Here is a 27,895-nt window from a genome sequence, read left to right as displayed (position 1 = left end):
TAAATGTTATTTCATTGTAGCTTCTGCTTTTACTTTTTGTAACCGAAGTGTAATTGACAGAGTTTTATTAGTTTCAGGGGTACAACATATTGACTCAACAATTCTATGCCTTACTCAGTGCTTACTTACCGTGAGGAACATAGTCACCACCTGCCTCCATTAAATATTCTTACAACATTATTGTTTATATTCTCTATGCTGTACTTTTCATCTCTGTGACTTATTTTGTAGCTGGATATTTGTGCCTCTTAATCCCTCTTATTTATTTCACCCATCCACCCACCTGGGAACCATCAGTTTGTTCTCTGTATTTAAGAAATTGTTTTTGTTTGTGTGTCCATTTGTTTTGGTTTTTAGAAGTCAAAAATAAGAGAAATCACATGGCATTTGCCTTTCTCTGACTTATTTCATTTAGCATAATACCCTCTAGGTTCATCCACATTGTCACAAATGGCAAGACCTTATTCCTTTTTATGGTTGAGTAATATCCCATTGTATCTGTATACCTTCTCTGGTCATTCATCAGTGGACATTCTGGTTGCTTCCATATCTTGGCTATTGTAAATAAGGCTGCAATAAACATAAGGGTGCAGATATCTTTTAGATAGCGTTTTCTTTACTTTCTTTTTTTTTTCTTTTTCTTTTTCTTTCTTTCTTTCTTTCTTTTTTTTTTTTTTTGAGTAAATGCCTGGTAGTGGATTTACTGGATTCTACTTTTAGTTACTATATTTCTATTTTTAATGTTTTGGGAAACCTCTGTACTGTTCCCTACAGTAGTTGTACCAGTTTATATTTGCACCAACAGTGCACAAGAATTCCCTTTTCCCCACATCCTTGTCAGCACTTGTTATTCTTGTCTCTTATATACTAGCCATTTTGACTCATATGAGGTAATATCTCATTGTGGTTTTGATTTGCATTTCCTTGGTGATTATTGATGTTGAGCATCTTTTCCTTTATCTGTCATCCAACTATTTGTCTTCTTTCAAGAATGTCTATTCAGATTCTCTGCCCATTTTTAATCAGAAATTTGATTTTTAATCAGAATTTTATTAGTTCCAGTGGTAGAGCATCTGACTGCAGAATTTTATAAGTTCTTTTTGTTTTAGATACTAACTCCTTATCAGATGCTATCATTGCAGGTATTTTCTATTCACTAGGTTGTTTTGTTTTGGTTGATGGTTTACTTCACTGTGCAGAGGTTTTTATTTTGATGTAGTTACAGTAGTTTATTTTTGCTTTTGTTTCCCTTGCCTTAGGAAACCTGTCCATAAATACGTTGTTAAGGCCAATGTCAAAGAAATTACTGTGCTATGTTTCTTTCTAAGAGTTTTATGGTTTTATTTGGGTACTTAATGTATTTTGAATTTATTTTTGTGTATGGTGTAAGAAAGTGGTCCAGTTTCATTCTTTTGTATATAGCTGTCCAGTTTTCCCAGAACCATTTGATGAAGAGAATGTCTTTTTCCTCATTGTATATTCTTACTCCTTTCCTGTAGATTAATTAATGACCATAAGGACATGGTTTATTTCTGGGCTTTCTGTTTTATTCTATTGTCTATTTTTGTGCAAGATTTGATTTCTACAGCTTAGTGGTATATCTTGAAATCTGGAATTCTGATGCCTCTAGCTTTGTTCTTTCTTAAGAACAAAGATTCTACTCAGGATCTTACATACTTAACATACAAGTTTTAGGGTTATTTTTTCTAGCGCAGTGAAAAATAATAACAGCTTGTTTTTAAGAGGATTTATTTTTTAAAAATATTTATTTATTTGTTGGAAGAGACAGCAAGAGAACATAAGCGGGGGGAGTAGGAGATGGAGAAGCAGGCTTCCTGCTGAGCAGAGAGCCGGATGCGGGGCTTGATCCAAGGACCTTGGGATCATGACCTGAGCCAAAGGCAGACGCTCATTTTTTAAAGTCCTTTTTCCTTTTTGCTCTTCACCTTGGGTGCTCTTCTTTACCCTGTCTCCCGGATTATTGATCTGTGTTCTCTAACGTTGATTCTCTCTAGTGGTTTTTTTTTATCTTGTTTATTATATTCTTCAACTCTGATTGGTTCTTCTTTATATTTTCTCTGTTTGTTAAAGGTGTCACCGAGTTCATCCACTCTTCAGTCTGATGGGCATCTTTATGTCAATATTCTGAACAATTTATCAGGTGGATTATTTGTCCTCATTTTAGTTTTTTTCTACAGTTTTTTCTTGTTCTTTAATTTGACTCATTCTCTTCCGTCTCATTTTGCTTGGCTTTCTATGTTTGTTTCTTTGAATAAGGCAGAACAGCTACTTCTCTTAAACTTGAAGGAATGGCCTTATGTAGGGATGTCCCTTGTGTTGTCTGGTGACTTTGGCTGGCTGGCTGGAGGTCCTAGAGCACTCTGCTGGGGCTGCCCTGGTGGCATGGGCAGAGTAGGGGTTGGTGCAGGGCAGGGTATTCCTGGGGCTCCGGTTGCAGAGGGCATGCTGGCTGGACAGCTGACGCTCAGCTGAGTGTGGCTCAGGCCTCTCTGCATTGAGGGCACCTTGGCAGGACAGGTAGACCTCAAGTGGGTGCAAATCAGGATGCCCCAAGGTATTTTGCCCAGGGGGTTCCTCGGTTGAGTGGCTGAAGCTGAGGTGGATGCAGGCCGAGGGGTTCCTTGCACTATGCTGGGGATTCTCAAGCAAGTCTTCCTGAGCCAGCGTGGTATGGGTCTTGATGTTCTAGAGCACTTTGAGTCTGTGTCACATTGGCGAGGTGGCTGGAGCTATAGTGAATGTGGACCAGAGTGTCCTGGTGGGCACCACCCTGGAGCCTGCCTTGGTGGGGCTGGTGTGGGCTAGGGGCCCAGGGTTACTGAGGGGACAGGCTGGCTATGGCTGTCTGTTTGACACGACTGTTTGGATTCTAATTCTGCTTGCCCCTTTAAACTTTGCCTTTTTTTCTGTGCCTCTGGGCAGATGAATCTGCTCATTGTTCCTCAGTAGGTAGTCCCTTCCCTCTGTAGTTCACAACATCAGGAATGAGGATTCCCTTCACAGTGTCTCTGTCTCTCTTGCTGTCTCTCTATGTGGTCTCTTACAAACATCTTTGTGCAGAAGCTGTTCAGTCAGCCCTCGGTTCTTACTCAGGAGCAACTGCTCTATAAATAGGTGTAAATCTAGTGTGTCTGTGGAGGAGGTGAGTTTAGGGTCTTTCATCGCCATTTTGGACTGGAATCTTGCAAAATTTTAAAATTTTGATGAAGTTTGATTTATCTACTTTTTATTTTCTTATTTGTGCTTAAGTTACTTTTTGGTGATTCTATTGAGAATTAGCAAGGACTTAGGACCTCAGAAAATGAATGGTTGATTTGTAGACTTTCAGTTTACTTTTGAAATTATTTGAGTAAGAGATGTTTTAAGGGGATCATTGTCAGTGAATCACAAAATTTTGAAAAGATGATTTAGAAAAGAGCAAAGATGTGACTAGAACAGTATCCTATTGTGGTGTGTTTGATAAAATTCTATTCTTAGCCCCTTGCTGTACAGTGAAGTTCACTGATAGCTGCCTAGGGTGTCTGCAGATGGTGAAGGTATGAAATCACGTGTTGTCTTCTTGTCCCAGTTTAATTTTATTTCAGAGCAAAACCCAAAGGACAAGATGGCCTCTTCTTGGGATAATAGGTTTTGTCAGAGCACCTACAGGAGACTGGATTTCTTGTCATTCCAGAATTCCTGGAACTGTGCCTTAATTCAAACCATTCTTTAGTAAATTATATTTAAGGCTATGGCATCATAGAGCCCTATTTCTATTTGAAGTTTGACTCTTGACTCAACATTCCTGTCACATGTCATCTAGCATCCACTTAGTCACCTTCAGTGGCAAGATACTCATTATTTCTCAGGGGTCCCATTTTCATCTAACAGTGTTTGTGAGGATTAAAATGTATAAGGAAATTAATATAGTGTCCACAAATACATGATAGCTCTTACTGTTTCTGCTGAAAAGTTTTTCCTTTGTTGAGTTAAAATGTCTCTTCCTGGAGCTAATCTTGTTTAATCCTACCTTTTACCTCTTGTGACTCTGTAGAATAGCTCTTTCACAACATAGCCTTCAAATATTAGAGAATTAATATTATTATTGTTTTTAAAGATTTATTTATTTGACAGAGATCACAAGTAGGCAGAGAGGCAGGCGGAGAGAGAGAGAGGGAGGAGGAAGCAGGCTCCCCACTGAGCAGAGAGCCCGATGGGGCTCGATCCCAGGACCCTGAGATCATGACCTGAGCCAAAGGCAGAGGCTTCAACGCCCTTCAACCTGAGCCACCCAGGCGCCCCGAGAATTAATATTATTTTTAAAAGAATTATTATATAAGCTAAATAGCCACAGTTCTTTTGCTCTCTTCTTCTGTAACTTTTTTTTTTAATTGCCTCTACTTGGTTGTTAGTGGTTACAGTGGTTCCCAAAACTGTCTGTACATCAAAAATTGTCTAAGGGACTTTTACTAAGTACCAGTAATGTCTGAACATGTAGGTCTGGTACAGGACACAAATGTACATTTTTAAAGAGTACCCCAGTTAATTCTGATATATGCAGTTTGCAACCTGCAGCTCTATAGCCTACTGAGAGATAGATCACAGTGTTAAGGGTTAGGGAGAAGAGGCTGTGACTTGCTAACCTGGTCCCATATAGGAGGGTTTCTCAACTCCTGCACGATTGATATTTTGGGCCAGATGCTTATTTGTTGAGGGGGAGTCTTCTTTGTGTTTTAAGATTTTAGTAGCATTCCAAGCCTCTAGATGCCACTAGTCTAATTCTTTCCATCCCCCAAGTGTGACAAGCAAAAATGTCTCCAGATGTTGCGACATGTCTTTGGGGGAGAAAATCATCCCAAGTTAAGAGCCATTGCCGCAAAGAATAGAAAAATTCTAGTTTTGGTAGTTGGATAATAGCTAAAAGAAGCTCTCAATAATTCTTTCCCCCAGTGTTCTCTCACATAAATAGATATTACAAGTGATTAATCATAAAATTGGGGCTGGGTTAGATCTGGCTTATTTTAAATATATCAACCATATTCCAGTTTTTCTGATTCTCTTATATATAGTAGACTATGTGTGGTCTTTTAATGCACCATAAGAAACTGCGGTCTTCTTTAAAGCTTCCTGTTTATAGTATTAATAGCTGTATCAATTTGATACATCCTCTAATAGCAGGAAAAGAGTCCTCCACATAGGTCTTTCAGTGCTTGTTTATTGATATTTTGTTACTGATACTTCCCCTTCTATGTATATGCCACCTTCCTTCCACCTCCTGCCCAGAGCACTCAGCACCGTCTCTAGCAGAAGCATATACTCAGGACCAGCATCCTGTGAGCACACGAGCTGTTGTCAGTCTAATCTAGGTCTGTATTCAATTTGTCTTGCAGTGAGAGCTTATAAGAAAATTGTTGAATTGAGACACATGCTGGAAATTGCTGAGAGCAACTTTAAACACCTGGGAGGGATAACAGAAGAAGATCTAAAGCAGAAGAAAAACCAACTTGAGTCTGAAAAGTAATGTCCTCAAAACCCAAATGGTTTGTTTTAGTTACCTTTCTAAATGCTGTGTGAAGGTTTGTTGACGAACAACTTGTTTTCCCATCCTTAGCAAAGAATGTAAGGTTCTCTCCAGTTTTTCTCTTAAGGCCTCAGACAGAGAAGATATTAAGATTATTTTTAGCTGTGGTAAAATATACATAACATGAAATGTATCCTCTTAACCATTTTTAAGTGTACAATTCAGTAGTGTTAAGTACTTCTACAGTTTTGTACAACCAATCTCCTGAACTCTCTTCATCTTGTAAAACTGAAACTCTAGAGTTAAAACTTTAAAAAATATATATTTATTTTAGAGAGTGAGTGAGCATGAGCAGGGGGAGAGGGAGAGGGAGAACCATAAGCAGATTAACTGCTAAGCCCGGGGCCCGACATGGAGCTCAGTCCCAGGACCCTGAGCTCATGACCTGAGTGGAAATCAAGAGGCAGATGCTCAACTGGTTGAGCTGCCTAGGCGCCCCAAGACTTTTTTTTTTTGAAGCCATGGCTATTTTGAGCTTTTCAACCAACCGCCTCTAACCATTCCTATCCAGTTGGACTGGAAGTGTGGGAGGGGGGAGCCAGAATTTGAACCTGAGTCTGTTGGACTCCAAACCTGTTATCTAAGATGACTGTGATTCGGAACTTTTAATTCTAACGATAGCAGTTCACTGTGAAGTGGTTATACTATTGATGTGATTTTGAACAGATTCTTTTTTCAAGATCGCTTTGCCTTTGAGCCAGAATGTACTTTCACGTCAGCTGAGACTGAAGCGTGTCTTCTGAGTGAGCTTTATTACTTCTCTAGCATTGGTTCTCCACTTCGTGTTGAGTACATCTTAAGATATATTCTTTAGGTACAAATTCCTGCTTTTAGGTCTATTTGTCAAGAAAAACTGGGTAAGTATTGGTTTGAGGGATATCCTCTTGATTTTGTTGTTATCTGTTAGTTGGATCAGAGTCAAAATACAACAAAGCATTGTTGTATTACTGGTGTCCTGGGAATGATTTTCCCCTTCTTATTTGCTGAATTCTAGGCTTGCACAGTGGGCATTCTTCTTCCCTATTCTCAGTCTCAGCCCCACACACTTCCATACCGGAGCTACTGCCGAATGCTCTTAGATCGCCCTCCTGGGAACCTGACATCCTACCCAGATTGCCTTGGGAATTCTTTTCCCCCCACCCTCCAGCAATAAGGCAGTGCTTGTTTATTCTGATATTTTGTTACTGATATTTACCCTTCTATGTATATGCCACCTTCCTTCCATCTGGTTCAAGTCACATCATCTCTTGTCTGGATTTAGTTTAACATCTTCTTGATATGTCTCCCAGCTTCCTGTCCCTGCCCCCTAATTCCCACTCCCCCATTCCCTGCAGTCTGTTCTCAACACAGTGTCCAGAATAATCATGTTAATACTTAGGTACAGTAAATCTCACATACCTTTGACTGAAAGAAGCCAGGCACTCAAAAATATGTAGTACACAATTTCATTTATAAGCATAGGCAAAACTAACCTAACATGATAGATATTCAGAATGTGATTCCTATGGCAAATGGAGGTTTCCTGGGAGAGGCATGGGGGACCTTTCTGAGGCAATTGACATATTCTATATCTTGGTCGTGGTGGTGTTCACAGGCTTTACACATTAATCAAAACTCATGTTCAGTTGACATTTGTGTATTTTACTCATAGTAACTTACAAACCATTTAAAAACTACAAAAGCAAAAGTAAAGAAATCTCAGATCATGCCAATTCTCTGCTCAGACTCGCTGGTGGCTTCCCTGTTCGCTCAGAGAGCCTGGGTCCTTGCTGTGACTTCTAAGGCCCTGCTTTTCTGGCTCCCTTTGGCCTCTCCCAACCTATTGCTCTTCCTTTAAACTACCGCAGCCACATTGGCTTCTGCTTTTCTTCCAGTTCGCCAGGCCTACTTCCGCCTTAGGGTCTTTACCCTTGCTCTGCCGGCTGTCTGGAATGCTCTCCCCGCGGATGTCTGCTTGGTTTATCTCCTAATTTCCCTTAGGACTCTGTTCAGAAGACCCCTTCTCAGTAAGGCGTTCCCTGGCCACTGTGTGCAAAGTGTTAGTCCTCTGCTCGACAGCATCTGATATCAATCACTTTTTCTTGCTTTTTTTTCTCCCTTAGCATTTTTCACCTTCCCCATACTATATATTTGTTCATTTGTGCTCTTTCTTCCTCCACTGCTCAGGTAGGCCCCAGGAGGGCACATTGGGCCTGTTTTGTTCATTGCTGTATCACTGGTGTCTAGATCAGTATTGGCTCGTAGTAGACTCCCCGTTCATACTTGTCAAGTAAATTATTTCGTTTTATTTGCTGTACATGCAATGCCTGGATGCTTTTCACTATGGCCAAAATTAATTGTTAGCTGATACTGGAGATTGAGAACAACTTTTCTTTTTCTGACAGGACTATCAAGGAGCTGCAGGACCAGCTGGAGTACGAACGGCTTCGTAGAGAAAAATTAGAAGGTCAGCTGGATGAGTGTCGTGCAGAGGTGGATCAGCTCAGGGAGACACTGGAAAGGATTCAGGTCCCCAACTTTGTGGTGGTTGGTGTCCTCCTTAGCACATTTCTCTCTCTCAAGAAGTATAGAAGAGTAGCTAAGAGCATAAGCTTTGGATTAGGACTCTTTGGGTTTGGTTCTTGGCCACAACCTTTTTTAGTTTGGACAAGTCATTTCACCTCTTGGCTGTGCTTTTAAACTGGAGATAATGATTTATACTTTGTAAAGTGTTGTAAAGACTAAAGGAATATATCTCTCTACATGGCTTTATCTTTATGTATAATATGTGATCTGTACACACACATACATATGTATCTATCTATATAGGTACCAGTTAGAACATCATCCTCATTCATAAGTGTACAGTGTTACTGAGACATAGAAAGAAAAAATACTTTTTTTAAAAAAGATTTTATTTATTTGACAGAGATCACAAGTAGGCAGAGAGGCAGGCAGAGAAAGAGGAAGGGAAGCAGGCTCCCCGCTGAGCAGAGATCCAATGCGGGGCTCGATCCTAGGACCCCGGGACTATGACCTCAGCCGAAGGCAGAGGCTTTAATCCACTGAGCCACCCAGATGCCCCAAGCTTTTTATTTTTTGTTAATATTTTATTTATTTATTTATTTGACAGAGATAGTGAGAGAGGGAATACAAGCAGGGGGAGTGGGAGAGGGAGAAGCAGGCCTTTGGCTGAGTAGGGCTTGATCCCAGGATTCTGGGATCATGACCTGAGCTGAAGGCAGATGCTTAATGACTGAGCCACCCAGGCACCGGAAAAAATAATTTTCTAATAAGCAGACTGATAAGAATTCCCAGACAGTTAAACTATGTATATTTTAACATTCTAAATAGCCAAAATAAAGTAGAATAGAGTCCATGTAAGATAGCTTCAGCTCATCAAAAAATGTTTTTAGTATATGTGATGCCAAAATAAGCATATCCTCAAAAGAAGTTTGAAGAGTAGAAAGGAGCCAGGGTGGGAGTTGTCGGCGCACCCCCTTCACCTCTACAAAGTTCTTTCAGGTGTTATCATATGTCATTTGATCTGCCCTCATTTAACATGTGAGGAAACCGAGGCTTAGAGAGGTTAGGTGACTTGTCTAAATTCACACAGCTAGTAATGTTGGGACCAGTGTTTAATTTCTAGCTTTTGACCCCATAGCCTTAGCTCTTCTCATAATTTATAGCTAGAAATATGAATTTGAAATTCAGAATATAGCTCTGAAATACAGAAAGATGCTTTTGAGTGACAGGAAGGACAACTCTGTAGAAGGAAGCTGAAAAGAAATGAACATGGAAAACAGATACAAAAAACAAATACCAAAAAGCAGGTGGAGTATAGAGAATATAGTGAAAACAGCAGGAAACCCCCAGCGGTGCTTGTATTCTGGCCACCTTGTCTCGGAGTAGACAGGCAGAGAGCACCCTGGGGACACACTGTGACCCTCATTCTCTTCTGTGAGTGAAGACAGCTGTGATGTGGCCCTTGGGGAAGCTCATGTGACACGGCATAGGGCTTCAGGTACGCCTCATATTTTCCTTCCATACGGACATGTTTTCTTCAGTCATCACGGGTGAGTTAATTCTGTTCCAGACCCGTATCACCTTGAACTTGTTTACTAAAAAGCACTTCCTGGCTCCTTATATTTTGCACAAACTTATCATTAGTCTCTAATAGCTACCTTTAAAATATTAAAATAGTCTGTGTGCTTGTTGTAAAATGTTAAAAACAGGGCAGTTTGTTCCCTTCCACACCAAGTCCCAGTCTCCAGAGGAAGCTATGGGGAACCATTTGGCAGGCCTCATGTTCCACAGTGTTCTACTCATTTACAAACACGTATGTGTGTTTGTCTGCATGTACAAATTCAAATGCTTTCGCAGTGTTTCAGTATTTCACCAGTCCGTAATTTCCCAAGAGGTGTAATTAATTATAATAACCCATTCTCTTGTTTTGTGGTGCTCACCTTGTACCACACTTAGCCCCCCGGGGGGAGTTTTGCACAGACAGGTCAGCCCTCGCAGTCACAGGCTGTCGGCTAGAAGACTAGGGGACCCTTTCTTCCGTTAATGACCGCTGACAGTCCCAGCCTGGTCGTTGCCTTGTCACTCTGGGGCAGGCACTCTGCTGACGCTGCCACCACAACAGGAACTGTGTTGTTTTGTCTCGCTCCTAGATGCCTCAGAGAGTACCCGAGCCTCACCTTCTTCTGAGTCCTTGCACATTGATTTGCCTGCCTAGAATACTAATGTTTTTTAGTGAACGTTTAAAATATTTTCTTACCCTCAAGTGTCTGTTTTCAGGGTTGGGTTTGAGTCCATACTCTCCAGCACATCCTCCTTCAAAACTTTGCTCTCTACCAGCAGTGTGTAGGTTTTCAGGAGAGCTGACTCGAGGGCTCTGTCCTCTGGGCCCACTGTTTATTTGCAGCCCTGCTTGAGGTTAATTGAATTTTTGTGAATGAGCGAATGTTGCCGACCTCTAATGACAGCTGCAGTCCTGGTACTGCTTTTCTGCAAAAGTTTCTGAGTCTCAATTTCATCTTTAAAAAGGGGAAAGCACTTACCTCACGAGATTGTATTGATGTTAAATGAAATACTGTGTGGAAATACTGAGGTATTTTCTATCTGGTAGTATTCATAGTATTTCTATTCCCCCTTCGGCATATCCTTTTCTCCTTTTTCCTTCCTTTCATTTTCTATATTCAAGTTGAATAAATATTGTCAGTAGATAAGTAAATGTGTAGAGCCCAGTGCTTCTGAGAGTAGGAGCAGTTAGTTTATTTGGGAGTCTAAATATATAAAGTAGAAGTACAAATGAACTTTCCATTCAGTGATCATTTCTATAGATTCTTCAAGAAATTCTGCCTTAATCTCCTGCCACCTTCTGGTCAGGACCTATGATTACATCCAGCTGTACCTTAAAGACTGCCCTGCAAAACAACCTGAGAATAGTATAATTTCTATCCAGGAAACAATTTCTCAGGGTAGTCTCCTAGGATAGTCTGACATATATAATTCACTTAACTGATATTATTGATAATAATAACTATTACTGTTTTGATAACTAACTATTTTTGTAGCCCAAGGGTGTGGGCAGGAACGGCTTGGGGAATAAGTTCAGGGGTCTGCCCAACCCTGCCCATGTCTTGTGCCTTGTGCTGTTCTTGGAGCCCCTGCATTCAGCTCTGTCCAGACCAGCTGGGTGCGGGGAGAATTAGTCATAAAGGATTAACATCCAGTGAGCATCTACTGTATTTCTAGCCCTCTCTTGCTCCTTCTCATGCCATTCTTTAAGTGAGCCCTCTGTGCTGGGTCCCGATGATACTGTGATGAATGAGAAATATTTGGAAACAGTGGCAGACAGAGTAGGTAGTAGAGGGATGTTGTGTAAACACAGAGGAGGGAATGGAGGAACCAAGAAACGTGATTCCTAGAACGATGGGGCTTGCAACGATTCCAGGCTTTCTAACACTGCCCAAGTCAGGGAGCAGTATCCTGAGAAGTGCTAGGCTAAGATAAAAGCAGAAATCACTAGGCGTTCTCTTTTGGGGCTGGGATATATTGGGTAGAGACAGGACTGGCTGATTTCTCTAAGTGTCCTCTAGTCTGTGAGGCAGCACAGAATATATGTACTGGTCCCTCAGATTGGAAAATTTACACAAAATCCTAAAAGAAATTGAGTCCAGAGTTGAAAATAATAGCATGGTTCAATTTTTCCTGTGGAACAGATAATGGAGAAAGATGAAATTGTGTCTAGAGTAGTTATCTCATTTGGCCCTCTTTTCCTTTGTTTTTAGGAAGATGACTCTTCTTGTGAGTCAAGCAAAGAGAAGAGGCGAATTAAGAAAAAAGTGTCTTCTGGGGGAGTTTTTGTGAGAAGATACTAATCAGTGGAATAACTTTAAATAAACTTGCTTTATTTTTCTTGTAAATTGATATAAATGTAAGTCTATACAAATTCTCCTCAGAGTTCGTCTTATGTACGATTCCAATTCTGAAGGCAGAGATATGTTATAGTATCAAAGGGATTGCTAAAATTCTATGCACTCAGCTGGGCTCCCCCTCCCAGAATATTTTTTAATATATTTATGTAGACAAGACTCTACATTTATGAGGAATTAATTTTACAAGTATTAACACAAACTTTATAAGTCTAGTAATCGAAAGAAATATAGACATTAAAAAATTATTTTTTATTTTCTAGAGAGTATTATTTTTTAAACTTTTCAAATGACTTAAAAAGCATCTGGAGTTGGGAGAAAATGCAAAATAAGATGAGTAAAAGGGCATCTTTACACTAACAACCAAATGCCTCTGGAAAGTTTTATATAAAATATAACTATGCTCTTGTAAAAGAAAAAACCCGTATGTTTGCTAAAAATACTGATTTAAATAATCTGTTTTAGGATTCAATCCATTTTTCTGTCTTGCAAGCTCTTTGTAAGAAGGCAATATAAATATGAGGCTGACTGGACAGGATAATAGACACATGGTTTATTATTCTCTCTTCCCTCCCCCTGCTGTTGCAGACCAAAAAACAACAACAGGATTTTGTTTCAGTTCTGACTTCATGCCCTCCTTTCTAACTCTACCCACTTCCTCTTCAGTGTAGCAAATTTGTGACTTGGGCGGTTGTTTGGATCTGTCTCCTTGTGAAAGGCAGCAAGCCTTCTCTCCACACACCAGACTGCCCACCCTCTGGGCTCTGGCATGTACTTTCCCTGAAAAGCCATTCTGACGCCGCATCATTGGGACAGTTTGCCCAGACGTGAGCGTGTTTGCATGCGAGACTAGTTCGGGCTGGTCGGGGGTCTGTAAGCAAGTTTTTAAAAATGCCTTATCGATTCTTTTTGATAACCTTTATAATCAGTATTGTTACTTTCTCTGTGGTTTGCAAGAGGCCTTCGATCTGTAATAAAACATTTATTTGGTACTTAGTATGGGTTAATCCTGTGCCCAGTCCTGTCCATGTATTATCTTGTAATTCTCAGTACAGCAGTAGGAGATAGGTAGAGTTTACAGATGGGGTTTGTGCAGAATCACGCGGCACAGTGGAGCCAGGATTCTAACCTTAGCGGGGCAAGTTCAGAGTCTGCAATCTTAACTACAGGAATCCCCAAATCCAGTTTCTCACCTCCTGGGATTACACACAGCCTACCATCCAGCCTGGTGACTCTAAAGTGATCTAGGCCCCATCTCCAGTCTCTCTACCAGTGCAGTAGGAAATAACTAGAAGAGTGTTGTCACAGAAGCATGCACCCTTGAAGGAAGAGGTTCTCTGGTTGTCCCCCAGTGCCTTTTCTCCTTTTTCCACAGTGTTAGGAACTACCTGGGCTTATGGCTGCTCAGGATAAAAGCTGACGTCCCAGTCTCTCTTGCAGCTAAGTTGTGGCCAATAGTGTGTGAACAAAAACAGTGTGTATATAACCTCGGGGTCATGACCTTAAAGGGAAGGGGCTTGCCCACATCTTGTCCCTTTCCGCTTCTGGAATGTGAATATGGTGGTGAGTTACTGGACCCTGTGAATGAGGGCAACACCAGGGACAGCAGAACAAGAAGATAAAAAGGATCCTGTGCCTGAATACCTGGAGCTGACACACTAGCCTGGGAATGCGTATACCTAGACTGTAGGTAAGTGAGAACGTAAACCTCTTTGTTCTTAAACCATTATTATTCTGGGTCAATTACAGCCACTGAATCAAAATTATAATACAACCCTGAAATTATATATATTTAGTCATAAATCACATATATGTATTATTGTCCGGTTATGCAGGTGTTATAGAACATCCTGTTGTGTGTCCTGTTATGTGGTATTTCCCCACCACAACCAATTCTTGGATTTTCTGGACACCATTTGGGTGTTCCAACATTTCAGTTCTGACACTAACTTCCCAGTTAGCGTCCAACTCCACAGGTTGAGCTCAGTCCCAAAAGAATGTCGCCACTTCAGACACCCTTTTGCAAGTACCACTTTGTCACGGATACTTCTGACTAATCAACAGTTCAGGAAACCCCCTCCTCAGGTTCCAGTTGGTTGGAATGACCAGTATAATAGAAAGGATACATCCCAGGAACAGCCAAATGGAGGAGATGCAGATGGCAAAGTGTGAGTGAGAGGTGCATGGGGCTTCCATGACCTTCCATGTGCCACCCTCCAAGCACCCTGATGTGTTCCTTGGATTGGCCAGTGGGAACTGAACTCAACCTTCAGCTCCTCTCCTGTCTTCTTCCTTTCCCAGCAGTTGCATTGGGAGGTCAGGGAGGCTGAGAGTTCCAGTCTATAATCACGCCTTGGTCTATCTGGCAGCCAGTCCCCATTCTAAAATTATAGAAGGGCTCCCGGCCGCATGTCCTCTCAGCATACAGAATACACACTTACTATTCAGGAAATCTGGAGGATTTTAGGAGTTTTGTGCTTGTAACTACCCCTATCAAGAAAGTGCAAGGGTTTTAGGAGATCGTGCCAGAAATTGGGGACAAAGACCAAATATGTATAGATCTCTATATATTTCCACATTATGTTTTTTACACAAAAATTGGAGTGAAGATGTTAGATGTAAGTACAAGTGTTTTTCCTCATGCCTTAGTTGTCTGTCCATCTCTTGACACACAGGCTTCAACTTGTAGGTGACGAGAGCACTGAGTAAGAAAGAGCCTGCCTGGCATATGACGACTGTGTGGCTTGTCTGCTGTACAGCCTTGGCAACCACGGTTGTAGGAAGTTACAACTGGGTGACCTTAACTTCATTTAGCTTGTTTTTTTCAGCTGTAAAATAAGGATATTACCACCCACCTAAGAGGACTGCTTTGAAAAAAGAAAAGGTGAGCTAATATAGATTATTTAGCATATTCCCTCTAGTATAGTCAATGGCAGCTCTTATTCAACAACAACAATCACTAAGTTCAGCGTTGGTGACCACTGCTTTTTCCATTGCTTGGGTTTTTTTCTTTATATTAAAAAAAATTACATACTGTTAAATAGTCATGTATCTAAATTCTTGAAGACTGACAAAAAATGGGAATTATAAACTTTGATCTGTTTTTCAAATACAGTGAAGGGTTTTTACTGACTCTTCACTGGTCTCTATATAATCCTGCTTGGTCTACTTAGTCACCAAGTAGAAGTTTACTGAATTTAAGAGAATCATTAAAAAACAAAAACAAAAACAAAAAAAAACACCTCTTCATTTTATGTAATAAATTTAAGATGGGTCCCTAAGAAGCAGGGATAAACTGGTATTTGTAAATTCAAAAATTTTTAAGTATATGTAATAATCAGAGCTCAAGACATAGCAACTTGAAGATTTCACACCCGGTGTCCTACAGTTGCACTAGGGCACACATTATTTTAAAGTTCCTTGTTTTAATTTACTGCCAGGAAACCCAGTCTCCATATATGGTAAGTTGCCTTGAAAATCCAAGCAACTTTGTTAGAACAAGATTTTATTTTCTATGAAAAAGTAACTGTGCAGCAGTTACCAGGGAAGCTGAATACAATAACAAGTATGTAGGCTTGGGAGTAGTTTTTAAATTTGCAGCAGACATCAAAGAAATCCTAAATGATACATATTTGTTCAAACACAAGAGAACTCTGGATCAGTTTCTATGAACCATGAAAAGGGTAAAGACAAAAAGCCTCTTTATCTCAATCAGGTTTTGAATGACAGCTTTTTAACATAATAAAATAAATAAAGGCACAGAAAACACCAACTCAAAGCGTATCTTCCCACTTAAAAATATTTTTTTAGTCCATATGTACTCTGAATAATCTTGCTGTATTGAGAATCTGCTGCAACTTCCATGTTCAGAGTAAACGTAGGCCTGGCGTAGTGTTCTCAAGTCCGCGGCAGCAGCGGCACACTGTCATAGTTTCTCAACTATTTCCAGATTCTGTAAAATCCCAATGCTATTGCCAGGCAAGTAAACACTGAGGCTGTGAAAAGATACCATGTTATGATCACGCATTTGATACTATTTTGCAGAGACAAACACAATACTGTCATCTTCAAATTAAACGAAGAGCACAGAACAAAGGAAATCCCACCAATTTTCTACCGTAAGTGTTTTGTTCCCAGAAAAATTATGCTAGGGGTAAAGTATATCCTTTAGGGCACGATAAATACCAATTTTAAAAAGCTTCTTATACTTTAAACGAGAATAAGGATGACTGTTTACAAATTATGTCAGTTAGAATCTATAAATAGTGCTTCAAGTCATTAGCATTACATTAACCATGACTACTTTTAAGTAATTATGCAATCTAATTTTAGATCTTGTAAGTGAGAAAACCTTACCTGTATTAAGAAATGATGTAGTTAAGCTAATAAAATAGACATCCATATCATCCATAAAAGTATGCCTTTTCAGTACATTTAAAAACAATTTCATGATTACAAAAAATTTATACATGAAATTTTAATGAAAATCCTCTAAAAAATTACAGGTAGAAGAAAAGGCTTTTAAAGTAGTTAATATGCCACTGCTCTTTTATATATGGACATTTATAAATGGACATTTTGAAAACTTTTGGTTCTCCTTTAAGAAACTGAATCCATGTGAAGCTTTTAGGGACTCCCTAGTTTCTAGTTTGTTTAAACATCCTTGACTTTTAAAATAGAGACCCAGAGATAAATGGCAAACTTTTATGACTAAAGATTCAAGAAACAGCCTTCCATAGTAATGCGACTGTAATTTAAACACATAATTCCACACATTATCCTATTTGATATTAATAACTAATTGAAATTTGGTTAATGACAAGGTCCTTATTTATTTATTTTTTTCATTTCCTTAATTTTAAGAAATGGGATTAGGTCTAAATCACAGAGGGAGGCTGGATATTGAGGAAAAAGAGTAACATTTAAGTTTCTTGTCGGTTACACACTCTGGTCAATTATCCATTCATCCATTTGATCCTGATACTCTTTACCATGTTCCATGGCAGTGTGCTGAGCAATTACATACATTACCTTATTTAACCACAGTTAAACCATGTAAGATTAGTGATATTATCCCCTTGTAGAGATCAGGCAACAAGTCCAAAGTTACAAACTGCTGGCAAGTGGTGGAACAAGGACTCAACATTATGTGTACCTGAGTCTAGAGTTATTGTTTAAAAACCATTCTGTTAATCTTATCCCTTGCCCAAACTGAAGGATTCAATCTGATTTGTCATTTCTTGAGCCATATAGTGCTGTGTAGGTGATTAAGTTCTCTGTTAACCCAGACAGCTGATAAATTTTCTTTGCCTACCAAATAAACACTTATTTACTGTGGGGGCGGCATTTCAATCGTTTTTAGAATATATAACACAATGGTTACTACATTGAAGTTTCTGTTGTGAGTGGTTACCACGTCTCACTGGTGTTCTTTTGCTACCCAGGTTGCTTTCCCCTTTGTTGTTGATCTTTCATGGCCTGTCAAGGACACATCCCTACATAGGATGCTCAGGGGAGCATGTTCATGGTACCTCATAAGTACTCTGTAATGTTAGCTTGTCTTCTTCCTTGTCTGTTTGGAACAGAATCTGCTGCATTAACTATACAGATCACAGGGAACGACCATTATCTTACAGCTCTTATCTTCTTGGCAATAGTGACTTGGGTCAAAGAGTGGTGTCTGACTCAAATAGGGCCATTCACACGCCTTCCCAGGGATTTTCTGAATTGGAAATAAGGAAAGCGGTAATTTTTCTTCGTTGGTGGAACTCGAATCATAGGAGTCTAGAAGCTACTAACAGTCATGTTTCCGATGGAGGGAAAAAGATGGCATAAGAGAATGAGGCAGATATTCAGAGACAAGATACAGAGTAAACTGTGATTCCAATTATCTGAGGTCAAGCTGTATCTATCTGTGCCCTTCCATAATTCAATATGTAAACTAATACATTTTCTTTTTATGCCTAAGTTAGTTCAAGTTGGATGTATGATCACTAAAAGTAAGTCTTGACTGACAGATGCTGGGAAACCAAATAACCAAACTGGTTACAGTTTATAATTTTATAGGGATTTCTTTTCTAAGGAAATCCCAAGATCTTGAAAAGCTGGGGCTTTATTAGTATCTTTTTTTATTTTCCCCCTCTGCTCTTGATTAAATTCAGTATGTGCATAAGTGGAATATTACTGTTTTCTTGGCAACATCTCAGGTATTCTACATGCAATGGATCCACTCATGATGTTAATTTACCACCAAGAGTATGGGATTTTAATTTCCTAAAAGGCTTAATAACAGTAACAGCAGCAATAACAGATTTGAAGGATAAGGTAGAAGAAAGAAAATGCCTTCAGAATGGCTTGTTGCAAATCCTTTGTGAAAAAAGGAAAGGAAGTAAACTCAGAAAAAGTATTTTTGTAAACAATGATGTATTAAATTCTTTTGTCACTGCCACTGAATTCTATTCAATTCTGCCTTACATTCAGCCACTACTGAAAGAAAGCTTTCTGGAGACCACCATCTTCAAACTGAGGGTAAAAGGGACTTTAAGAGACCGATCTAGATAAACACTCCAGAGTCAGGTGAGTGGAATCTGAGGCTCCTCCTAACCTGGGCTGCTCTGAGATCTATTTTGAAAATGGGAATGAACACTGCAAACTGGGCTATTTTGTAACTTGTGAATCACCAGTGAACTGAAGATCTCTGGTTCCAGAGACTTTGCTAGAATAGTGGTTTTCAAAACTTACTTTAGCCTTCGAACTCTTTTTCAAATGAATCTTCAACAGAAGCTAGGTATTTTAAAAAGATAAAATATGTTAAAAGATTCAAGTGGAAGAGAGGAAGGGAAGTATTATGAGCTGAAGGCTGGGGGCTCCACATTTACTCTCAGAGGCTGCCCAGAAAACCACTGACAGTATAATCAGTTTTATTTTGGACAGTTCAGTAATATAAACCATTGTAGATGTGCATATCTTTTGGTCCCCCAACTTTAGATGTTCCTGAACAATTATATAGAACTACCAGCATAAGGGCACAAAGATATGTGTGTGTGTGCACACATGCGTCACACATGACTGTCGGGTATAAGATCATTTCTTTCTTTTTTTTTTTTTTTTTTTAAAGATTTTATTTATTTATTTGACAGAGCGAGATCACAAGTAGGCAGAGAGGCAGGCAGAGAGAGAGGAAGGGAAGCAGGCTCCCTGCCGAGCAGAGAGCCCGATGCGGGACTCGATCCCAGGACCCTTGAGATCATGACCTGAGCCGAAGGCAGAGGCTTTAACCCACTGAGCCACCCAGGCGCCCCGGGTATAATATCATTTCTAATAATGAGAAATCAGGAGCACAATGTTTGCTAACAGAGGTCTGGAGAAATTAGAGCATTTTCATACAATGGAATACTTTCTACTAAAAAGATACATATGTACAGATATGCAAAGATACTCAAAACATTTGGTTAAATTTGAAAAAGCTGTATTCTGTATAATACAAATCCAGTTATTATTTGTATTAATCTGCAATACTTATATGCAGAAAAAAAAGCCTAAAAAGAAATATATTCTAATAGTAAAACATAACTTTTTATAAAAAGAAAGAAAGCACTATGAAAGTAGGGCACTCTTCTCATTCCTTTGGGTTCTGTAACTGGGTCAGGTCACATGGTACTTGAGGAGCTCAGTATGTGACAATCTAATTTTTGGGTCTCTAATATTTGTGCTCAGCTGGATTCAAAGTAAAAGGTAATTTTCCCCCTATTCTTGCCATGGTTTTTGCCACTGTTTTAGTGACCTTTCTCTGTATGTAAGTCCCCTAAAGTCCTTATGGAAGAACATAGGAATAAAAGTAAAATTTTCATTTTGTTTCCATTATGGAACAACCAATTTATCTCTGTATCACTTCGTACTTGTATTTATGTATTTCTTTGATATCCATATGCCTTTTCCTATTAGTAGGTTGCAGAGTCACCCATTAAACTTATTTCCTAAACTTAGTGCTGTTAAACTTCTATTCTTCCAGCACTGCCCAGTGATAAAGGAAACGTGTTCTAGATCCTCTTTTTTTTCTTTTGTGCTCCATGGTTACCCTGGGAGATAGGAGCCAACAGGTCTCAATATCAAATGACAACAATTATTTTCTCTGACAAAAATTTAAAAGGAAAACCAGGGGCCCCAAATAGGATCACTTAGTCCAAGTCCCCAGACTGGAGCTTAGTATCGGACTGTAGTTTGAACCTTAGTGTGGTCTTAACCAGTCACCCAGGAGTTTTGTGGACCAGCAACAAGTCTGCCACATGAGTCCTCTCCATCCCCCACAAGATGATGTAATCTGCAAAAGATTCCGGGCTCCTCCACTAGGGGAAAGTGACTGCCTGGAATAATCCTTTTGCTAATAACCCACTTGCTCCTCTCTCCTTTTTACCTTTTTTCCCTTAAGTTTTATTTAAGTAATCTCTATACCCAATGTGGGGCTCAAATTCACAATCCCAAGATCGAGAGTCACAAGCTCTCTCAACTGAGCCAGCCAGGTACCCCAAAACCATACATTTTGTACAACTCCTGGGAGCTCCCCTCTACTGGCTAAGTAAGATGCTGCCCAATTTAGGAATGATTTAATACAGCTAATTAGATCCTCAAGTTTACTCAGTTTTTTTTTTTAACAGAATTGGCTGGCAGTGGTGGGATCTGAAGCAAATATCTATTGGCATTTAGGAACAATGAGAAACACAGGTATGGCACCCTGCAAATGCTATGAGTTCACTGTCTTTCTTGCCATATGGGGGCCTTTGGTGTATCAGTTTCAGCTCTGCTTTTTGAGTTCAAGCTACCCATCTAATTGGTGTTCCACTCCAGGCTTGATGACTCAGTCTAGACTAACAAAGGAGGCTCTACTGGAGCACCAATCCTCAGCCCTGGGTTCAGTCTATAATTCCATGTTGGAATCCTTCCCCTAATCCTTCTCCTAAATCCTTATTGGGGTTTACTGGTTTAGTCCTTTCCTCTAGTCCACAGTCTGCTTGAGTCCAATTTGGGAAGTGCTGGTGGTATGCATGGCCTCTTGGACAGTCTTTAGTGACATATTTTGGTTACTGCTGGTGTGCTGAGGTTCATATTTATTTGTCTTTTATGTAAAGGCCTTTAACTTTTCACAAGCAAAATAAGACATTTCATTGTTTTGACTCCCCTAGGTTTAAAGGATTTATACCAGGATGCTTTTCTGATTCAGGATTCACTCCTTTTGGCAGATCCCTATTTCCCTGTTTAGGGATAAAAGTAAATGAGGCTATGGTCATGAACTTCCCTCAATTCTTAAATTATTATAAAATCTGCTGCTAAAAAATTAGCAGCCCACCAAAGATCCTTAGATTCTGTAGCCAAAGTTGTCCTTGATAAGAGACTACCTTGATTCTATTTCAGCTGAGCAAAGTGGTGTCTATGCTCTGGTAACCACCTGCTGTGCCTCGACCAACACTTAAGGGGAAGCTGAAACTCAGTTATAGAAGATCAAAGAACAAGTTGCTTGGCTTAAAAAGATGATTCCCTCCAGAGTCTCTGACTTGTTTGGATTTTGACTGGTCCCTATGGATCTTCCTCCCCTTTCTATCTGCAGGATCTGTAACCCCTCTCTTTAGCTCAGGATGTCATGTAAGCCTCACGTTGCCTGTCTTTGGATTTTCACGTCTTTGGATTCCCTATGTACATATGAAACCAAATTTGAATTTCTCTCATTAATGCTTCATGTCAATTTGATTCTGCATCCAGCCAGAAGAACCTTGAAGGGCGGAGGACATTCATCCTTCCTGACAGTTGGCATAAAGAGCAGGATGTTTTAAACTCACTGGATACCACTCTCCCCCAGCATTGCTGCAGCAGAGAGATCCTTGGGAAATCTGACATATAGCCAGCAGAAGGTAAGATTTCTTATCACTTCTGTCTCCTGGAATCTCTATGAAGTCTGAGTCAAGAGCAATAGTGGTGAGAACACTTTTTCTAAATGAAAATGAGCAGGAGAAACTATTTGTGGAACTAGTTCCTTGGGCTTAGTGACTCTTGGTAAATTTGGTAGAGTACTCCTTGTTTACGGATCCATTTCATCCCAGGAACTTTGTTTTCCTGTGTCTTTTATGTCATTTGTCATAGGTGAGGTAAAAGCTGTCGCTAAGGGACATCTTGGAAGCCAAAGCCACCAAACTGGTGGGGATGGGTTTGGCACTTAAAAGCCAGTAGAGTGCTTGCCACCTAGCTGAGAGACTCCAATGCTAGGATAAGTTGGTCATGGATGCTTAGATTGACACAGGTCACTTGCCAACTTCCAGAAAGCTTCTGTGCAACAAGGTACACTATAAAACACACAATCCACCACATAAGCCTCCCAGATATTAGTGTAGCTCCAAAAAACCCAAGGCTTAACTACAAGAACAACTGGATTTTTTTTCCTTTTGTCTTATTCTATGTCCTAAGAGCTTGGCTTTGTGATCACTGAGAATATTCTTTTTGGTCTCCGCTAACCAGAGGGTGTACCTTAATGGCCACTTGAATTGGCAGGTTCTCAGTCTGTCTAGCTATGCCAGCTCTTAGCAGAGTTTCTTGTGAGAGGTCCCAGGCCATGGGGACATTTGTTCACTGTTACTGCTGGAAAGTCCCATTCCTAGGTGGCACCTGCCTGGTGTCACAAATTAGTGGGTTTGTGATGGGAGGAGTCTTAAATTTTTGTGGGAGAGCAGAGATGGTTTTCTTTGCATTATCCTTACTACCTGTGCAATGAAGGCCTTTACTTCCTTAGATTAATTCTGGATCACGGGGGCTACATTATCTCCACTTTTCTCTGAATGCTTTTGGTTAAGACATTTAGTTACTTCTAACAGATGTGAGTTACTACTGATAGATCTCATTTGTCAATGCCTAGACAGTGGATCCTTTAAATTGGCTATATTTTAAAAATACCTATTTAAATGTAGCTCTCAATTGTATTAGTATAATGGCTAGCCTTAGGGACTCCCCTGACAAAATGAAGAGAAATCACACTTCAGACAAAAATCAATGTCCATATCCAACATAAATGCCCCTTCTTAAAATCCAGTCTCATCTGACTATTTTCACATCCATTTCCCTATAGGATTAACAGAGAACTCTGGCCTAATCTCTAGGTTAAAAGTATATAGGTTGCTCCTATAAATGCTGAAAGCCAGAAAAGGAATGTTAACAAAAGCACCTAACACTGGCAGTAAGGGTCTCTTTGCTTCTATCTTCCAGGGCTCTGAAATCAGGCTCTGCCAGTTTTAGGCATTTCTATGCAACGTCCTTTAGAAGTAGATCCTAGACCACCTGCCACAAAAGAAATTGTGTTCCCTGGACAGCAGAAAATCTTTTAAACTATAGAGCCCTTTCACCTCTACTTTCAGAAGATCCTGCCAAATTTAGAGAAGAATTAAAAAGATTAATGGCTATTTACAGCCCCTCTGTGGAGAGGAACAATGACCACAATTTTTCCTAGCTCCTCCTACAAATGGTTTGCAAAGGGCCAATACTCAGGGGCTAATAGAAAAGCAGGGTTGAACCATACACCCAGAAAAAAGGGTTTTGTTAAAGTGCTTCAGAAAGATTTTACAAAAGCATAAAGTTTCTGATTCCAATTTTAGTTAAAATTCTGATATAAAGCAAATTTAGTTCAAAAAACAGACCAATCCCCTGACATTCAGGACACAATCCAATTTTATGGAAATTAGTAACAACTGTCTTTGTTTTACAGATCTCTGAAAAAGTAGAAATGTAACTCTAGAAACAAAGCCCACCAATGCCTCTTAGAATTTCTACAGCTTTCTAAGATTACAATATTGAACAAAACTGTCCTGCACTTAAGAAAAAATGCCAAATCTTAAATAGCAATCTGAAACTCTGTTTTGCATTCTTTCACTGTCCCTTGGAATTCTTAGGTCTTTAAAATGTAAACACAACCCACAACTGCCTGTGACTGAAAATTAAAAACGCAAACTTCTAAAAGGGCTTTTGTGGCAGACTCTAGCACCTCTGGTAACAAACTGGTACATTCTATCTCCACCTTAGAGAAAACTTGGATGATCTCTTCAAACCTCTGGGATGTAAATTTCCTACCCTTCTCAGGAGAAGAGAGCCATTGTTTGAAATACCAAGGTCAGGGAGAAGTTTTTCATTGGGGTGGGGTCTTTGGAAATCAGGCTTTTAATTAATGTCCTCTAGATGGGTGTGAGTTAAAAGTTATAAAGAAAAGGTGCAAACAAAAGTCTTATATTTGTCTATATATACTATAAATGTGAGATTTTTTTCTACCTCTGGGTGGTAATACCAAAATTTGTAAAAGAGCTCTATTTTAGTGGTTTGAAGACAAGTGCTTATTAAGGACTGGGTGTTCTAAAACTCAGAAAGCTAGAAACTAATCCACATGTTTTCAAAGTTCATGTGATTATTTAGTATTGTTGGTTAAAGACATATCTCTTATGCATGTGTTTAGAAAGAGTTAAATATGTTCATGTTACCTTTTTTGCTTAACAGAAACTTAACAGAAAGTAAGTTTAGGACAGTGGTTGACTTTATAAAGAAGTTTTGTGGGTAGTCTGAACATAATTGTTAAGAACAAGTAAATAAACATAAAAAAGGTTTGTATGTAAACTTTTAAATTTCTTCCAAAATCTTTGGTAACCTGAAATTTTAATGTTTTGCTAAGTTAAAATAACGAATTAAGATAAACTCATTCAATTATCTACTTCTTTCTTATTATAGGAAGACTAAAGATAAATTTGGATGTTGGAAAATGTTTTGTGCTTTGCTATGAAGGACATGTTTCTAGTCATTATTGTTTACAACTGCTTATAACATAGTTTTCACTAGAAATTAATTTCTAAGAGTTAAGGGGAAAACTGTACGTAGGGAAAAGTCAGAGTATGAGGAATAAGAACTGTGTCCCTAAACTGCAGTATGCAAATGATGTTGGCCTTCTCTGACTTGAAGTCTCAACTGACCAAGGAGAAATCAAACAGGCAGAAGCAGAAAACCAGTTAAAACAGAAGCATGCAAGCAATATTTTCTAACAATCAGATATGAGAGAAACTTCAATTTTAAGGACTGTTACAGATTATACTTTGCAGATAACAAAAGGGAGAAGGTATATGTGCTTGTATGCAGTTCTGAGCAGTTCTTTTCAGAGCAATACGAAAGACGGTCTCCCAGGCTATAGTCCTTGGTGAGACGAAAAAAGCATTTACTAACCTACTCTGAGGTTGGTTTTCTTTCAGCTGACAAAAACATAGCTTTGCTGAATGAAAAGATAATTTTGTCCTAAAGTGAGGGCGGTTATTTAAAGAGGGAAAATTTATGACAAAATCTGAATGTAAAAAATAAAGCTGGATAAGGTTTACGGAACAATAATTTTAGAAAAGAATTTTACGTGTGATCAGTACTGGCTAAGATTAGGATGAATTTAAGTAAGCAAATAATTTTCTTGAACTATTGGTCTGCTCTTAGTAAGAAACTGTAAACAAAGCTTTTCTTTACCTTTAAAGTCATCAGCCAAGAAAACAAGGATTCTGTGTTTGGTTATCTTTGAAGACTTAAGAAAACTTAGTCAATATTAAAAGAGCTAAATTTTGCTCACAACAATGTAACCACTTCTCTTTGCCTTTGAAATCTTTTATTGTCACTTGGGCTAAATAATTACATGCTATTTCATAATAATTAAATGTTCAAACCTTTTAAATATTTTTTATATGTTTCTGGATCATAATAAAAACTTTAAAAAATTTTGTGAAAAGGTCGTATAGTAAATTGCAGTGGAAGCATTGCAAAGTGACACTAAACCCTCTTAGATTGTTTGTATAGACATGTTAGTAAAATTAGTGAAACTCCTAAAAATCTGGTATCTTCATATGTTATCTTGAAGTGCTGTATATTATAGACAAAACAATTTCCTTATCAACTGCATTGTAATGAAGTCTAATCAGATCTATAACCATGGTCATCTTTAAGTTACTCTTTTACTCTGAGGGTAATGCAAATGTCCTCAGTGAGACTCACATAAAGAACTCTGAGTACAAGTTTCCAATAATCTTAAAATCATAAATCTGAGCCAGGTAAGAATTTCTGAACTAGTAAAAAAAAAAAAACCAGATTCAAGCAGAATAAGAATAAATTGGTCTGAATGAACTAAGAAATATTTTTATGACTTTGAAACACTGCTGACTTTTTAAAATGTTTTGTTTTTTTCAGATTGAAGGAAACTTTTCGCAAGCTAATTGATTTACAGCAATTTGGAACATTCATCTCCAGCATTCAGAAACCCATTGAGTATTCTCAGAGTCCACTCTCCTTTTAACAGGACACATTGGGTAAATTGGTTATATGATCCAGGCTCTGACTGCAATGTCCTATTTTAGACACAGGTTTATACAGACTCAGATATGACCAGACAGCTTTAAGGATTTTATGGAGCCTATAAAGCCCCCTTGGAAATATCAGCCTGATAACTATTGCTTACGGAGTTCTCAGCAACTCTACCAGGTAAGAAAAGAAGATCATTTCCTGGCCAGTGCAGGAACCTAGAGAAAAGAATTCACCCAAATCTATAGGTACTGCAGGTGAAGTTTGATGGCAACTGACAATTTACTCTGGAGATTTCTTATGAATAGTTCCAGCAAAGCAGGTTTAAAGAGCTATATGGTCAACTGCTATTCTTGCTGCACTTATGTAAATTAATCAGGCCATGTTCTTTTAAAACCAAACTTATTTTGCAAACAAATTAGTGTCAATTTGGCTATCTTTGGTAGAAATGGTGATTACAGAAAGAAAAACACACCTGTGTATTAGATTTTAATACTACTAATCAAAAACTGGACTAGATCCAGATTACCTCTAGTTTCCTCCAATGACTAGCTACAACTCTCTAAACTCGTATTTTCAGTTTTTCTCCTACCCTTCTGACTAGGAATCATTTGAGAACTAAAACTGCCCTCTTCCCTGAAGCCCTGCAAAGCAAATAAAAACAACTTGAGGTAACCTTGAGAAAAATCACACTACCTCCCATCTAGACCCTCTGCATCCCTGTTGTTCTAGGGGCCACTCAAAAGATCAGAGATATGTGGACTCTAAACCAGGAAAATCTGTCAGACTGTCACTTTTTACTCCCACTCCAGCTGAGGATATGTTCAGCTGGACATCTAGAAGTCAGGACTGGCCACCCTCAAAACTCAAAACCTTTGATCCAATCCTTAACCATTATTTTCTTTTGTTCTGATAGAAACAGAACACCTGATTGATGATTTATTTAAATCACAGGCTCACTTTAAGAATATACCTGCATCACGGACTCCTGAAGTGAGATTATTACTGAGCTGATCTATTGACAGTACTAAAAGACTGATTCAACAAGATGGAACAATCTACTAGGGCTCAACTTTATGTGTGTGAAACTTCAGGGATGTCTCAGAGGAAACTTCAAGTGCCAAGGGCAGGCCCTAAGATGGGCCACTTTGTCCATGCGCATTACTTTCAGCTAAAAGCAGTCAAAAACCAGTAGATTTAGGAAAAACTCCTTACCTCCCCACCAAATGCCCAGGTTTACAATTATAGAAAGGACAGCCTATACCCCGAGAGAGCTACTGAGATTCCTCTTTACCTAAGATGCTTATTTGTGTAACAGCAACCTTTATTTTCCAAACATCTCCTCTCACCTTCCTGCTAATGGCTGTCCTTCCTTTTATAGCCTCAGAACCCCTACCTGCCCTATTCTTACCTCAGGATGTCATATAAACCTCACATTGCCTGAATGTCTTTGGAATTTCATGTCTGTTTTCTCCTGTTAATCTGTCTCATGTCAATCTTAGTCCAACTAGAAGGGCAAAGAACATTCTTCCTCCCTAATAATACCAAAGAA

The 27,895-nt window shown here is 39.1% G+C and overlaps 2 protein-coding genes and 1 long non-coding RNA gene across 5 annotated transcripts in view; 2 read left to right on the top strand and 1 right to left on the bottom strand.

Annotated features, from left to right (window-relative positions):
- The window catches only part of ANKRD42 (ankyrin repeat domain 42), a 55,940-nt gene extending 43,394 nt beyond the window's left edge, over positions 1-12,546 (top strand). Inside the window, exons 9-11 of the mRNA XM_044258425.1 lie at positions 5,391-5,517; positions 7,966-8,107; positions 11,860-12,546. Of these exons, the coding sequence (XP_044114360.1) occupies positions 5,391-5,517; positions 7,966-8,107; positions 11,860-11,949 (359 nt within the window). The 3' untranslated portion in view covers positions 11,950-12,546. The remainder of the gene's footprint in view (positions 1-5,390; positions 5,518-7,965; positions 8,108-11,859) is intronic.
- Positions 12,547-14,553: 2,007 nt separating this feature from the next.
- Positions 14,554-27,895, bottom strand: part of CCDC90B (coiled-coil domain containing 90B) — a 37,820-nt gene continuing 24,478 nt past the window's right edge. Inside the window, exon 9 of the mRNA XM_044258426.1 lies at positions 14,554-15,998. Coding sequence (XP_044114361.1) covers positions 15,943-15,998 — 56 coding nt within the window. The 3' untranslated portion in view covers positions 14,554-15,942. The remainder of the gene's footprint in view (positions 15,999-27,895) is intronic.
- LOC122912533 overlaps positions 14,803-27,895 on the top strand; it is a 28,887-nt gene continuing 15,794 nt past the window's right edge. Inside the window, exons 1-7 of one of the 3 annotated variants that reach the window (XR_006385650.1) lie at positions 14,803-14,887; positions 16,048-16,121; positions 18,484-18,579; positions 20,658-20,724; positions 21,757-21,905; positions 26,233-26,523; positions 27,298-27,373. This is a non-coding gene — a long non-coding RNA (uncharacterized LOC122912533). Of the gene's footprint in view, positions 14,888-16,047; positions 16,122-18,483; positions 18,580-20,657; positions 20,725-21,756; positions 21,906-26,232; positions 27,385-27,895 lie in introns of those variants that run through there. The other 2 variants (XR_006385649.1, XR_006385648.1) reach the window with 2 other exon arrangements.

The sequence above is a fragment of the Neovison vison genome, chromosome 7 (genome assembly GCF_020171115.1).
Source record: "Neovison vison isolate M4711 chromosome 7, ASM_NN_V1, whole genome shotgun sequence".
Taxonomy (NCBI): Eukaryota; Metazoa; Chordata; class Mammalia; order Carnivora; family Mustelidae; genus Neogale; species Neogale vison.
Note: the sequence above shows the minus strand (reverse complement) of the source record. Positions and strands in the feature narration are given on the sequence as shown.